The sequence below is a fragment of the Rhodnius prolixus genome, unplaced genomic scaffold (assembly GCF_049639745.1).
Source record: "Rhodnius prolixus isolate KJV_2025 unplaced genomic scaffold, Rpr scaffold_1, whole genome shotgun sequence".
In the NCBI taxonomy this organism is placed as follows: domain Eukaryota; kingdom Metazoa; phylum Arthropoda; class Insecta; order Hemiptera; family Reduviidae; genus Rhodnius; species Rhodnius prolixus.
The window spans coordinates 16,060,403-16,074,300 of record NW_027411581.1 but is presented as its reverse complement, the minus strand read 5'-3'; the positions used below and the strand labels follow the sequence as shown (position 1 = coordinate 16,074,300).

General features: G+C 33.4%; 1 protein-coding gene across 10 annotated transcripts in view; it reads right to left on the bottom strand.

Moving 5' to 3' along the window:
- Ino80 (chromatin-remodeling ATPase INO80) overlaps window positions 1-13,767 on the bottom strand; it is a 28,050-nt gene extending 14,283 nt beyond the window's left edge. For all 10 annotated transcript variants that reach the window (XR_012453830.1, XR_012453831.1, XR_012453837.1 and 7 more), the window contains exons 1-17: window positions 13,440-13,767; window positions 13,114-13,251; window positions 12,379-12,479; window positions 11,926-12,131; window positions 11,626-11,793; window positions 10,370-10,531; window positions 8,683-8,781; window positions 7,293-7,451; window positions 7,043-7,212; window positions 6,441-6,669; window positions 6,268-6,355; window positions 6,049-6,164; window positions 5,061-5,236; window positions 3,780-3,982; window positions 2,818-2,958; window positions 2,614-2,726; window positions 2,229-2,427 (exon numbers count right to left, since the gene is read on the bottom strand). Coding sequence is in view for 7 of the 10 variants with exons in the window: in XM_074113386.1 (XP_073969487.1) it covers window positions 2,229-2,427; window positions 2,614-2,726; window positions 2,818-2,958; window positions 3,780-3,982; window positions 5,061-5,236; window positions 6,049-6,164; window positions 6,268-6,355; window positions 6,441-6,669; window positions 7,043-7,212; window positions 7,293-7,451; window positions 8,683-8,781; window positions 10,370-10,531; window positions 11,626-11,793; window positions 11,926-12,131; window positions 12,379-12,479; window positions 13,114-13,247 (2,464 nt within the window). In the remaining 3 variants the exon portion in view is untranslated. The remainder of the gene's footprint in view (window positions 1-2,228; window positions 2,428-2,613; window positions 2,727-2,817; window positions 2,959-3,779; window positions 3,983-5,060; window positions 5,237-6,048; window positions 6,165-6,267; window positions 6,356-6,440; window positions 6,670-7,042; window positions 7,213-7,292; window positions 7,452-8,682; window positions 8,782-10,369; window positions 10,532-11,625; window positions 11,794-11,925; window positions 12,132-12,378; window positions 12,480-13,113; window positions 13,252-13,439) is intronic.
- Window positions 13,768-13,898: the final 131 nt, after the last annotated feature.

The window sequence follows — 13,898 nt, the reverse complement described above, 5'->3', positions numbered from 1 at the left end:
AATCTTCTGATAAACACCAAATAAATGTGGAATTGGAATTTACTTCTTGGAATTGCAAAAGCTGTAGATATCTAATTATCTCTAACATCACTCTTGGAAGGTTATAGCTAGAAACCTGCCTGTCTACATTCACATCAGCATTTCACCAAATACAGGGATTACTCAGGTGGTTGTTTTCTAAGGGATCTCTAACACTATTAATTTATTAGGACCGCAAAACTCTGAGTTCCAAACAAACAACAGAGTAAGGCAGGGTTGCAGCCATAGCCCATTTCTCTTCATATTATTTATGGACGAGGTACTTAAGGAATGCTGCAAGAGAATGAAGTCACTCCCACTAGGACATAGGATGCTGCAAAGGACAGGGCACAGTTTGTTTGCCTTTGCAGATGGTATCCTTATCCTTGAAGACAGTGACAACCTCCTGAATAACATGGCAATTTGGGCGGAAGAGCTAGGAAAAGTGAAGCTACAGCTGAATCCAAAAAAAACTAAGACCATGGTGATAGCATAGGAAAGAGAAGATATTCGAAGTCCCGTCGTATCTCAAATGTTTTTATTGTTTCTGATCGGATTCGGATTTTCATTTATCATCAGAGGTGTTTCATCAGTTTTGTAGAGAATTTGGATTTTACCATGTTCCAGATATAGGTTAATGGGACAGACCTTTAAGTATCTGGTCTCCATCTGACCGAAAAAGGTACTGTGGATGAGGAGATAAAGGAAAGAGTGATTACCGCAGGAAAAGTCTTCCACGTTTTCATACAAGCTTTCTTAGGAAAGCCAGAAGCCTTCAAAGTGGCTTGAACAAGACTGTGTTCCTTATTCAATATTCGAAGTCCTAAGCAAAAAGCATAAAAGCGCTATCCAAGCTATGGAAATGAGATATTTCAGAAAAGTAGAGGGGAAAACAAGAAGGGACGAAGTCAGATATGTGTAAGTTAGGAGGAACTTAAAAGTAAAGATTGTAGCAGAGACTCTAGCAACCAGCCAACTGCTGTTGGTTTGGCCATGTTATGAGAATGGAGGAGGGAATTCTAGCGAGGAGAGTATATGAAACCAGAGTGACAGGTTCCAGGAAGAGAGGAAGACCAAGGAGAATTTGGGAACAGGATGTTCAACAGATTTTCCAAAAAAGAAATTGGGACGGGAGAAGAAGGAAAGAGATGGCACGAGATAGGAACGATTGGAGAATGCTCTGCAGGGTCTCGACACCGCTATAGTGATAAAAGAGAAATAGAGACTAAGAAGAAGAAGAAATAAGGTCGATCTAAAATGAACCACTCCCACATCAAGAATAAAAAAATAGAATCAAACAAATGACGAACAGTTTTTAAATACAGACAAGCGTTTATTGTAGAAGTTTAGTTTGTTTGCTGAATTGAGCTTAATACTATGGGGTTTGATGTTTTATTGGGTTAAAAGTAACATTTATAAATTTCTTGCGGTTGCGTTCATACATCTAATTGATAGCGGAAGCTTTTGCACCAAAACGGATCCTTAAAGTGAAAAAGCATATCTCTTCCCCCCCCCCCGAAAAAGGGACCTTTCAAATGTAATCATAAATCTTTGCGACACAAACAACTTCAGCAGACGTTTTGGACTAATCCGTCGTATCTCAAATGTTTTTATTGTTTCTGATCGGATTCGGATTTTCATTTATCATCAGAGGTGTTTCATCAGTTTTGTAGAGAATTTGGATTTTACCATGTTCCAGATATAAATTCGTAAAATCTAGTATAGTCAGTTCAAATGGCTGCCTTTGCAAGTCTTTATTGTATACATTGGTATCTGGGGTCTCATTAAAAGAGTAACTGTATGTCTGATAATCCCCCCTTTGAGTCCACCTTGATTCCTGAAATGCCAGTCCTTTCACTACGGAACAAATTGAAATTCGTTCAATAGTTAAAATAAAAGGGAAGGGATTAGCTATGAGGTTAGCATACTGGACTCCCACGCGGAGGTCCCGGGTTCGAATCCAGCAGCTGACCCTTAGATTTTCTCTTCCTAGGAGCTTCTTACAGCTCACTGTCCGGTGATGGACAGTGTTGTCTGTAACGAGAGAACACTGTCCGGAGGCCGGCAGTGCACTGGAAAAAGCTCCGGGCGCTAATGACCTCAGCTGTTGATGCGCCAAAAAAAAAAAAAAAAAAAAAAAAAAAAAATAGTTAAAATAAAGTTTATTTCCTTTATACTTCAATTTCAGTTTCTTAAAGAATTTAAGTTACCAAAAATAGAATTGTGTACTGCTTGTGGATGAAAAATAGACAAGAAGTTGCATAGCAAATGTTGCAATGAAGGAGGTGAATCTTTTGAGAGCAATGGTGAATCGTTAGTTAGTAAACGTGGAACTACATAATCTTCACACTTCATGATGAATGGCGACCTAGGTTCACGACGTTCAAATAATTCAGGATGATTACAAACCTGCAACATTTTACAATTAAGATGTATCTAAACACTTGGTGTATCCACGATTTTTTGTTTTGTTTTGTTTAAGAAGACATTTTCAAGGTCTATTCTCTCTAAATTGTTATAATAAAATCTCTTTTTTTTAGCAAAACTAAACTTTAAACTATAGGAATATATTATTGTTTCAAAAATATTACTTACTTTTCTGAATTGCATGACAAGATTCATTAAGTTAGAAGTGATGTTTTGAGCAGAAGCATACGATGATCCTGAAGAATGTAACAAATCTTCTATTCTAATTTTCTTTTTCAGTGCTGTAATTTTAAGTTTGCCATTACGAATGAAAAAAATAAATAGATTACAATACATATTTTATTTTAATGTTATAATCTAAAATTAAGTTACCTGTGTATAGCCTCTTTTGTCTTGTAGTTAAGGGGCAATAAACCATAATTTCAATTTTGTCAGAGAGTTCATTTTCAACATCAGTTTTTACTCTTCGCAACATAAAAGGTTTTAAAATCATATGCAATCGATAGAGGTGCTCTGCAATTGGTACAATTGAATTACAGATTAAAAAATTTAATATTGAAAAATGAAATCTTGTAATATTATAATTATAGATACATTCTAAGAAGGGTACGCTAATTAAACCCAACTTTCTTTTTTTTAATAATATGTCTAATCCCACGACTGGAAGAAGGACTAAGTTTCTACATCATAAGGAACTCCAAGTTCACCTCTCTTTCTGCACTTCTTATAATCCCACTTGGGCAAAGATTTCACCCTATTTCATTCTACAGGATGGAAAACAATGGATAGCATGCGAGCCCAGAACCCTCACCTTCTAAATGGTACAACACTTTTGTCAAATTTCATATTAAATTAATTTTTATAAGTTTCACTTTGTATAAACTCCTTTATGATGACATTCAACACGATCCTCTTCCGATCAGTTTTTGCGAAAGGGCCTAAACCTAAGAATATATTGATTGCCTTTGTCTCATAATATTTTTTCATAAGAAGACATGCTTTTCTTAATATCGCTACTTTCTTATATCGCTCTATAAAGTTTTATAAGAAGTTCTGCAAAGAGAGGAGAAGAATACTCTTGTTGACCCTCAACTTTTAATTCTTCTTTTCCAATTTCTCGAGGTTTCTAAAGTTTGTAAAATGTCTAACCTTTCTTATTTCTGCATATTTTTGTCCTGACGAACTTATATCTCGACGATTTTACAATAACTTACCACTATAAAAGTAGCAATCTTCAGTGTTTAGGCATTATTTTAGAGATAATTTTAGAAGTTTAAAGGGACAAAATTTCAAAAGGATATTTATAAAACAAATTTGCCAAGGAAAGGACTCACTTTCGTCTATGTTAGTTTTATGTTCTGCATGAGACTCTATGTCTTTTGAGAACCATTCATTGAATTCATCATGGCTGTCGAACATAGATGGCATTATAAAATGCAATAGTGCCCATAACTCCGCCATGCTATTCTGGATAGGAGTCCCACTCAACAGTAACCTATTTCTGCAATTGAAGCCAAGAAGTAGTTTCCACCTCATGCTGAAATAGAAGTCATCTTGTTTAAGTTTAGTATTGAATGAGTGTGGTAGGATCATTCCATTACATTTCACTTTATCCATCACACAAAAGCTTTTTTCAGTTAATAAAACGAAATTAAAAATGAATAATTTATTTAAATAATTTTAATCTATTCTAGTAAGGTGACTCTAGTAAGGCTCGGTCTAAGGCTTAAAATTTATTTAATAATTAATATAGGAATTGAACAGTAAATTATGTTTGCTAGTCGCCTTCGCTCCCATCATGCTATCTGAGGTTATTGGCGCCTACCACTTTATATTTTTATTTTACTAAGTTTTGGGCAATTTTGCAAACTGAAAATGGGACTGTCAATATGAATTTACAGTTTTTTTCGTAAATGTTCAAAACATTTTTAAAAATATTGTCTGCAATTTACCTACCTAATACCTATTATTTTATTTGAATTGTAAATTTCTATTAAGGAAATATTTGGAAGATTTAAATTTGACGCTCTAACTCCGTCATTGAGGTTCCTTGCATTCAATGAATGGATTTTCTCAAAAACCTCTTACAATTTTCTTAGAATTTCTTTCTAGAAAAATTGTTTCAAGACTTTTTGGTGAAAGATAAAACATTTATTTTGGTTAATTACGCAATTATATATCCTGGATAAAATTAGTAAGAAGGGAAGAAATTAGCTCAATAGTTGGCGCACTGGACTCCCTTGCGGAGATTCCGGATTGGAATACAGGTGGCTGCCCTTCGTTTGGTGTTATGACAAAGTCGCTTGCGAATATGTACGGAGGCCGATATTACATTGAAAATAGCTCTGGGAGCCAATAACAAGTTTCGATCCCCATTAAATAAAAAAACAAAAAAATTAAAATTAAAATTGTTAAAATTCTTAGTTTGAAAACTAGTACAAGTTAAAACCTCAAAAATTGCAGTAAGAGAAAGCTGCATGTGGGTTTACTTCAGAAATTAGTTTAATTTTTCTGTTTACAAGAAAAAGCATATATTGTGGGCTCCACATGTATTTTTTTCAAAATTACTCTCATCTGAAAACAAACATTCCAGCCAAAAAATATAATTTTCTAACCTTGATGTACTTTTAATAGCTTGAGCTTCATCCAAAATGAGATACTGCCATTTTATGCGGTTGAAGTATTTAAAATCAGAGATAACTAACTGATAACTTGTGATTACAACATGGAAGCTAGCTTCTTTAGTGTGAAGTCCTTTTTGGTCCCAGAATTGACGAAGTATTTTTCGATCCTATAAAGACACAACTTGAATTAGAAATTAGAATCAGAAATATTTAATGTAAATCGTAGTTATAAACATAAATTACAGTGTAAGGTAGTCGAGAAACTTAATTTCTAAATTTTTTTCGATAACTAAGGAGAGCTCGCTAGATCTTAGGTTGATCCAGAACATTCAAAAAAGTATATGAAGTGGGTAGAGATGAGAATTTACGACTTTTTTGACGAGTATCTACTCCAGTGAGATCTGTCCTGATTATAACTGTTTACGGTAATTCGGAAAAGGAGTTGAGCACTGAAGAATATTCAGCTCTAGAAGTCATTATAACGAGTTAATTCTTGTATAGGAGTGCAAATCCAAGCTCGAGGACACACATTTCCGGCAAAGTTGAATCAGCACTGCGGTCTTACTGATTATGTATCAGTTAACTAGCTTATCTAGCAGAAGTATCGGTTAACATGTTAATGAGAGGGAAATAGATGGCATGCGTTTCCGAACGTGCGTACCATTGTAGCCTTCTTTGCCAAAAACGCGGAGAAGAGGTGGCCCTAGACGAATGAAAAACCCACGAAAACGTACGAGATATTCAGGTGCCAAGAGAAAAACGTGGGGAGATGGACGCTACTGTAATACACCTCCTAACGTTATCGCAGGATAATTCAGAACCACGGAAATCACCAGAGGATATACTCTCCCTGGGACTTCAGATCCTGGATTTTTCCAGGACTAAAGCGGGGCTAAAAAAAACCAGGTACCATCTAAGGAGGCCATATAGTGGTATGAAAGAAAAAAATAGGAAAGAAATTTTTCAATAATTTTATTACCTGCTGATTTCCCCAATATGGAACCACTTTAAAGTCCGGTACAAATCTCTGCATTTCCTGCTGCCAATTATGCAATGTTGAAGCTGGTGAAATAATCAAAAATGGGCCCCAAACCGCTGAAAATAAAATAAAAAACTCTTCAAAAAATATAATAAAATTCTTAAATACTTAATTATTAAAAGGAACTTGGCAAATGTCTCAATAAAACAATGTGCTTACAATACTTCTCTGCTATATGGCACAGAAATGCAATCGATTGCACTGTCTTTCCTAGACCCATTTCATCAGCTAAAATTCCATTTATTCCCTGTGATGATTTATAAAATTATTAAATATTGAAATAAAGAGATAAAAAAAAAAGTCTTTAAGAGAATTTACAACGTTTTGCTAACCTGATCATATAAGTTTACAAGCCACGTCATGCCTTTCAGTTGATAACCTTTTAAATTTCCTCTAAAAATTTTTGGTTGAGGCTTATCTTGATCTTCGATGGAAGGTGAGGTAGATGATTGTACAGGATCTGATTCTACAGCAGTTCTCAAGCCGAATTCTCTGGTTCTGGCTTCATCTGCTGTAAATGCTTTTTCTACCTTCTTCCTCACTTTATCTTTTTCGGCTTCACTATACATAGAAATTATTTGAACCCTTGCTTTAATTGTAAAAGATAATAATAAACATACAATCACTAATCAAAGAAAATTATTGGACATATACTGCAATAAAAAGAAGGTATAGCTGAGTGATATTTAAGTAGAGAATTCCTCTGAAAGTATTAAATTATAATGCTTATAATTCGAACCAATATAAGTTTTTTTAAGAAAGTCATAATTTTTAACAGATTATCTTCTTTTAGTAATAAATTGCAAGCAATTGTAATCAGGTAGAAGAAACAAGTACGAAGAAAATGTATTCTTTAATATACCTTATAATTTTTTTTATGCCAAGAAGTAGACCAATCGAAAAAAAATCATTCCAAATTTTATCATTTACGCACCTATCATAACTATCAATCGAAACAAGTCTTGGATTAACCTCTTCTTCTAGCTGGCTCAATATCCTGAGCTGATCTTCAGTAGAGCCACCACCAAGCTTACGCGACATGAAATGTGCATACAATTCAGTCTGCGTAATCAAGAAATTTAATTTTCTCTGCTGTCTTTTTGCCTGAAACCACACAAGAAATGTAAAGAATAAAACCAATAATTAGTGCGTTTAAGAATAGTGGTTAAGAAATTCTACAAAACCTCCATTAATTCTACATCCAGTTTTCTCTGTTCCTCAGCCTCTCTCTCCATTCGTCTGCGAGTTTCCCTTTCTACTCTCTCAAAACGTTTCCAATACACCTGCATCTCACGAGTAAGCCTTTTTGCTCTCCACATAATTTCTTTCATATTCTTTTGTGACTAAAATATCAAAAGGTAAATATTCTTAGTAATAACGAAGTATTAATTTCAAGTTCAATGTTTACAGGGAAGTACGTAACTACACAAATGTGACTTGCGAATAATTTAGGGTTTTAGCATTATGGGATTAATTCCTTCAATTAATGTTCTATTCTATTGTACTTTCTTTTTAAATTGAGTACTTCTATGCTTAAACATTACTAAAAATTATTATTCTATGTTCACTGATCAATAATGCATTATTTGCTAACTGCTGATTGGTAATATGTACCTAATTTAAGGATAAAGAATTAGCACATAAAGGTCCATAGTACACCTTACTTCCATTTATAATTGTAAACTTTTCATAACATAATTCCATATAATACTATGTGATCCTGTTGAGCAAAAATTAGCAGATACCAGGTCTCTATGTCCCACTAACAAATCTCTGCTGCCATTATTCTTCGTAGAAATGGAATCACAGGCCAATAGTCCCGACTGTTTCAAACTAACCACTTTTGATGTACATATAAATTAAAATAGAAGAACCTCATAAAAAATAAAGAAATGCTCAATTTAAGTGGTGCCTGTCATGGCCTCGTACAAGAGGATACTGCTGTCACCCATTTATGTAAAAAGCGATTGGATCCTCTAAGACAAAAGATATTTCACAAACATGTGCTTTGGGCTTTAAAAACAATCTTGAAAATTATACAGGTTGCATAATGCACAAAGAACTTCAGAAATTACGAAGACACAGCGCGCGTGAGCGTGAGCGCACCGCCAACAACCCATAACAGACATTTCTAGATCTCCAAAGATATTGATAACGGAATTTATAGATCTGACTCGATTGCGGCAAAACAACGTTAACAGCAAGAACAAGGACAGCAGCTGCCATGACAACAGCAAGAATAAGGACAGCAGCTGCCATGACAACAGCAACACCAAGAGGGCCGCTCAGTCTCTTACGCCGAGGTCGCCCATACTTACGCTCGTACATTCATCCCTGCTCTTCCCTCTACCATTGACCTTACCTCACTCTAGATAACTTTGATCAACGAATTTATGTCTCTAATCATTCTCTCATCACACCACTTACATTTCTAGTCGCCGTACTCCTTCCTCAACTCTACCATGAGTCCTTTCACTCTGAATTCTCTTATCATTTCTTACGGAATGCTAATGTTCTGAACTTTCATAGGAACGAACAGAATATAATTTTATGAAAAAATAATTAATTAATTACCTGCATAGCTTTCTGTCGCCAATTCTTCATACAATAGTTCGCCACACGCTTACAGCTGGTCAAAATTTCTTTGTGATTGTTAATTCTGTACCGTTGGACCTAAACAACAAATTATATAACGTATGTACTTTTTAATCAATAATTATTTACAAAAACTTTAGTTTCCTTCACAATAGAAAATCAGTTTATAAATTGTCATGTAAGATAATAAATAGTAAAATAAATAATTTCTATATTTTGTAAGTATTTATATGTTGCATTAATTATTCAGATTTTGTAATGGTTTGTATCTGATTTGAAATTTAATCACTTATACCTTATAAAAGTATGTAATTTAAGTTATATTTGTTTTAATCAAGGTCAACACCCCTGATGGTCTATCGACCAAGAGTACTGCTTTAATTTACTTTAATTCAATTATGTAAAATGGAATTGTATATTTTTAATAAAACTTATTGTTATTATTATTGTCATGTAAGAAAAAAAAAATGTTTCTACAATTCGGTGGGGACAGAACTTTTTTAAATTAAAGACAGCAACAGTTTTGGTGTTTGGTATAAGACAGTTTTATTTGTAATAACAAAATGATATCTATCATGTGGCGTGATTTTTTCAGTAATTTATACAACCCTACTTTCGAAAGCCTATATCTATATAAGCCTATAGATGGAACCTCTAAATAAAGGATGTAATTTTTGATGTATCACTAGGAAGAGTTGTATTGAGGAGAAAGGTTTTTGGAAGGGTCACCCCCAAAGGGGCCATTCCGCATTTTAACACGTGTTCTCTATTGTATTATTCTCTTATAAAGGCGACAATCTTAAGTTAAAGTAGTATATGCCTTGTTTGTTGATTACTAGGCCGCCTTAAACAATATAGACTGCAACATATTGTTCGACGAATTGTGCTCTCTTAATCTGTCTAGTAAATTTTGTAAATACAATTTGAAGTTTGTATTTCAATATCGAGATTGCCGTATGGTGCAATGGTGGTCTGAAAAATTGTTTTTGCATGAAAATGGGTATCAAGTAGGATTGCCTTCTAAGCCTATTGTTTAATAATACACCTTAACCAAATGCTACGCTTAGAAACGAAAAGAAACACACACTTTACACTTCCGCCTAAAATAGTTTTTTTTTTTTATGCAGGGATCGATTAAAAATTATATCTTTAGCCGCACTAAAACGGAGAATAAGATAATAATAACTCAGTTGAATACGTTTCTGTATGTCTGTCTATTGGTGGATGCTAGTTCGAGGTATATATATATCCCAAGTTGCCAAATGAGGAGCCACGTTTTTTGAAAAACACTTGCTTGGGTTGTTTAGGTTGGTAGGCGTTGTGTTTTGAGATAAATGTAGAATGGTGTAGCTGTGACTCATGTTAGGTATTTCACACCTTTGGTAGGTTTTTGTGCTTTTTGTGGTATATCGTATTGTAAAAATCTAGTTCACAGACAAATTTATATTTTTGTTCAACTAGTACTCACTTTATTCGGACTAATCAGTCCAAACGAGCAAGAGAGTTAGCACAATGCACTTTATGTCACGATTACATACTACGTTATAATTATTACAAATATGTCAAATTATGATTACAAATATATTACATTTTTTATTATTTGGGAAAATAAAAAATCCGATCCAGGGAGTAATGATAACGAATACACAAATTTATTTAAACATACCTTTCCTACTTCCTTCTTCGCCATATTTGCCCAAATTTTTCGCCGTCTATGAGCCATAATTTCTGCTGCTTTATTTTGAGAACTCTTACGTTTGTGATTATTTCGTTTATTTCTTGCAATTGGTTTTGCATTCTCATCTTCTAGTACAATCTTGCTCAATCTCTACCATCAAATTATATTGTTAAATATTTGTTTTGATCAAAGTTAAAAAAGAGTTGAAAAACATAATAATAATAAAAATAATATAGGGAAGGGATTAGCTATGAGGTTAGCATACTGGGCTCCCACGCGGAGGTCCCGGGTTCGAATCCAGCAGCTGACCCTTAGATTTTCTCTTCCTAGGAGCTTCTTACAGTGTTGTCTGTAACGAGAGAACACTGTCCGGAGGCCGGCAATGCACTGAAAGAAGCTCCGGGCGCCAATAACCTTAGATGTTGACACGCCTTAAATAAAAATAATAATAATAATAATAATAAAAAATAATATCAATAATAATATGAAATGAGAGGTGCACGGTGTACTTGTAAGCGTGAGGTTTCGGGATTAAATTCAACTACTCTTAGATTTCTTTTTCAAGAATCCTCTACGACACACTGTGTAGTAATAGAGTGTCTATAGCGAGAAAACAGTGTCCGTGGGCCAGGAGTGCCCTGAATAAGTTCGCGCGCCAATAACCTCGAATATTGACGCGTCTTGAATTGGGAAAAATACAATAATAGAAACGGCCTCGTTCCTACTGAATACGTTTTACGTTTTTCCCGCAGAGAGATATTCCCGTGTTGAAGTGTTCCCACTAGGCAGAAGACATATGAGATGTTAGGCATAAATAACAATTCCTAAAAGTCTAAATTAATATAAGAAACAGTATCAAATGCACGCTTCATATCAACAAAGTATCCTTTCCTATTACTTTTACTTGTTGATCTGATTATTGATAAAACAAATTATCAAGCCATCCGGATCTAATCATGACTGCTCATTACATAAATATTATAATAAAGGTATAATATTACATCTGACCATTCGGAAAAACACAAAGCTAAAAGTTTTTGCTCCAGGCCACACCAAAGTAATTCTTTTTTTTATGGATCATTAAGATTTCCTTCCTTGTTATCTCACAGTACATCTTCCTTCTTAGGAATGTTCTATGTACACATGTCATTGTTGGTCTCCCTCAGAAAGTAAGTGTACAAAACAGCTTCAAATCTTTGATTAAAGGTTTGACTTTACTCAAACTCTTTTTTTTTTAAACTAACCTTATTATCTTCGGGAACGATATTATTTACTTCAAGCTGTCTTAACTTTTCCCTTTTATTTGAAACTATTTTCTTTTTTCTATTTGTGCCTGTAGTTGCCTGTTGGTGCTCAGGGAATTTGTCATAATTTGAAAGTAGACCAGAAGAATAATACTGAAACTGATGATTCTAGAACAAAAAGAAGGTAAACGTTTAAAAAAGCCTTTTAACTTTACAATAGCTCACTTTCATCAAATCGCATCAACTAAACGTATGATAAATTTTGAAAATGTTTAAATCGTTCTTCGAATCTGAACTTACACTGTGTCGATTATAAAATTTGCTTCTGTACTTCTTTGTATAAACATGTTGTTTTAACATTTCTCTTAGATGATCTTCAGTTACGTCACAAGAATCATCATCAGGTGAAGAGTCAGAAGTGTCTGTCAAGAGAGTATCTTGTAACCATTGTCTGTCCGGCCCAACGTTGGCAAAATTATATAAGCGCAACTTGTCAGCCATTCTATCTGTAAAGAACAGATAAATGCTTCTGTTTAATGTTGAAAGCAATTTTAAAACTGTTTAAATCAATAGATAAATTTGAATGTGCATTAAGTTGTGTAAATCTAAGATGATTTTTTCAAAGTGTAGCAGCATTCATGATAAATAATGAACATTTATAGTAATTATTAGCTGATAAGTATTACATTTTCAAGGAAATTTAAATAAAAATATTTAAATGTATTTAAGTAAATAATTATTTAATGCAAGTACCTTGCTTAGATGTAGTAACGCCATTCCAAATAGTTTCTCCAGTGTATGCATCTACTCCAGCTAATTCTGGTTCGGATTCACTAGAAGCGTCACACTCTTCTCTGAGAAAAATTCAAATACGCTTTGTTACGTTAATGAATTTAAACTTTAAAGGATTAATATCTGTACTTAAAGAACGTTTGAAGAAATTGGATTTTTTTTTAATAGCAAAAACTCTTTTAAGACCAATGTTCCTTAGTCTAGTCAGCGTTCAAAAAAATTAAAAAGAATCAGAAGAAATTCAATAAATCACTAATGTATTGAATCGTCACTGGTGATGTCCTTCATGAACAGAAATGAGTCTCGGATTAAAAATTATTTCTAAAATCCACAATGATTTCACCGGTGCCTGGAAGCTTTGATTTCAGCGCATTTTTAAAAAAAAAAAAAAAATACGTATCTGAATGAAGTTTATCAGAAACGAAGTTACACTAAATGTGAATTAACTTTGTAAAATGTCAAATGAGAAGTGTTAAAAAATTAAACAAGTAGCTAACTAGAAATGAAAGTAAACGTTACAGCAAGTTAGTCAACTTCCACGCACCGATTTATATTATTTAATTATTACAGTGCAAACGAAATGCTAGCACTTTAAAACTTAGGATGTACAATATACATAAAAAGTTCAGTTTTTTTTTATTTAATTAAAATGCACATTTTGTAATTGAACCGTATCATTTATAAGTAAATAATTACCCAGTTGGCTGCTTCAAAAATTCTTCAACCACAGATAGAAACGGTCCAATATTCAAGCTGTTCTCCAGTTGCTGATAGTGTAGTGGCTTAGCAATTTCAGTTTTTACAACCATTGTGGTTTTATCATCACTCATAATGCTGAAATGTTAATTCAAATTATTTTCAGAGAAAATTCACTTTTAATGTTTATAAGGCCTATTTGAATATTAGTATTTGTAAGATTTCTACGGACAAATTATACTACTTATGTCTATGGTTTTAAGCAAAAAATTAATTTAATTATACTTGAAAATATATACATGCAATAATGCGACTAAAATGCTTACGAATTTCATCCTAATTTTAAAATAATTAGAAGACAGGGCGCAGATGATTCAAGTGAAGTACTTTATTAAAGTTACACATAACTTTGGATTGAAGTTTATTGATAAAGAAATGTTAGACGAGCATTCATTTTGGGTAGTAGGTAAGTAATTATATTTCTGTTTCACTCATGAAATACATAAATATTCTCATTGTTGTAGGGAATAAGTAAGTACAATGTCACAGATATCTTCTCATAAAAACTGTATAATAATTTTGACAGCTGGCTTTGCCAGACCAGATCATTAAAGATTGTAAGTTTCAGGTCCGCCATTTTATCGTCATCCATGTGCATAATGCAATGCTATTATATAAATACTGTTTTATTAAAAAATCCTTAACAAAAAGTAGCTTCTAATTTTAAATAAATGATCTATGTCTAAAAAATAATAAAATGATTTGGTTTAGGATACAAAAATAAA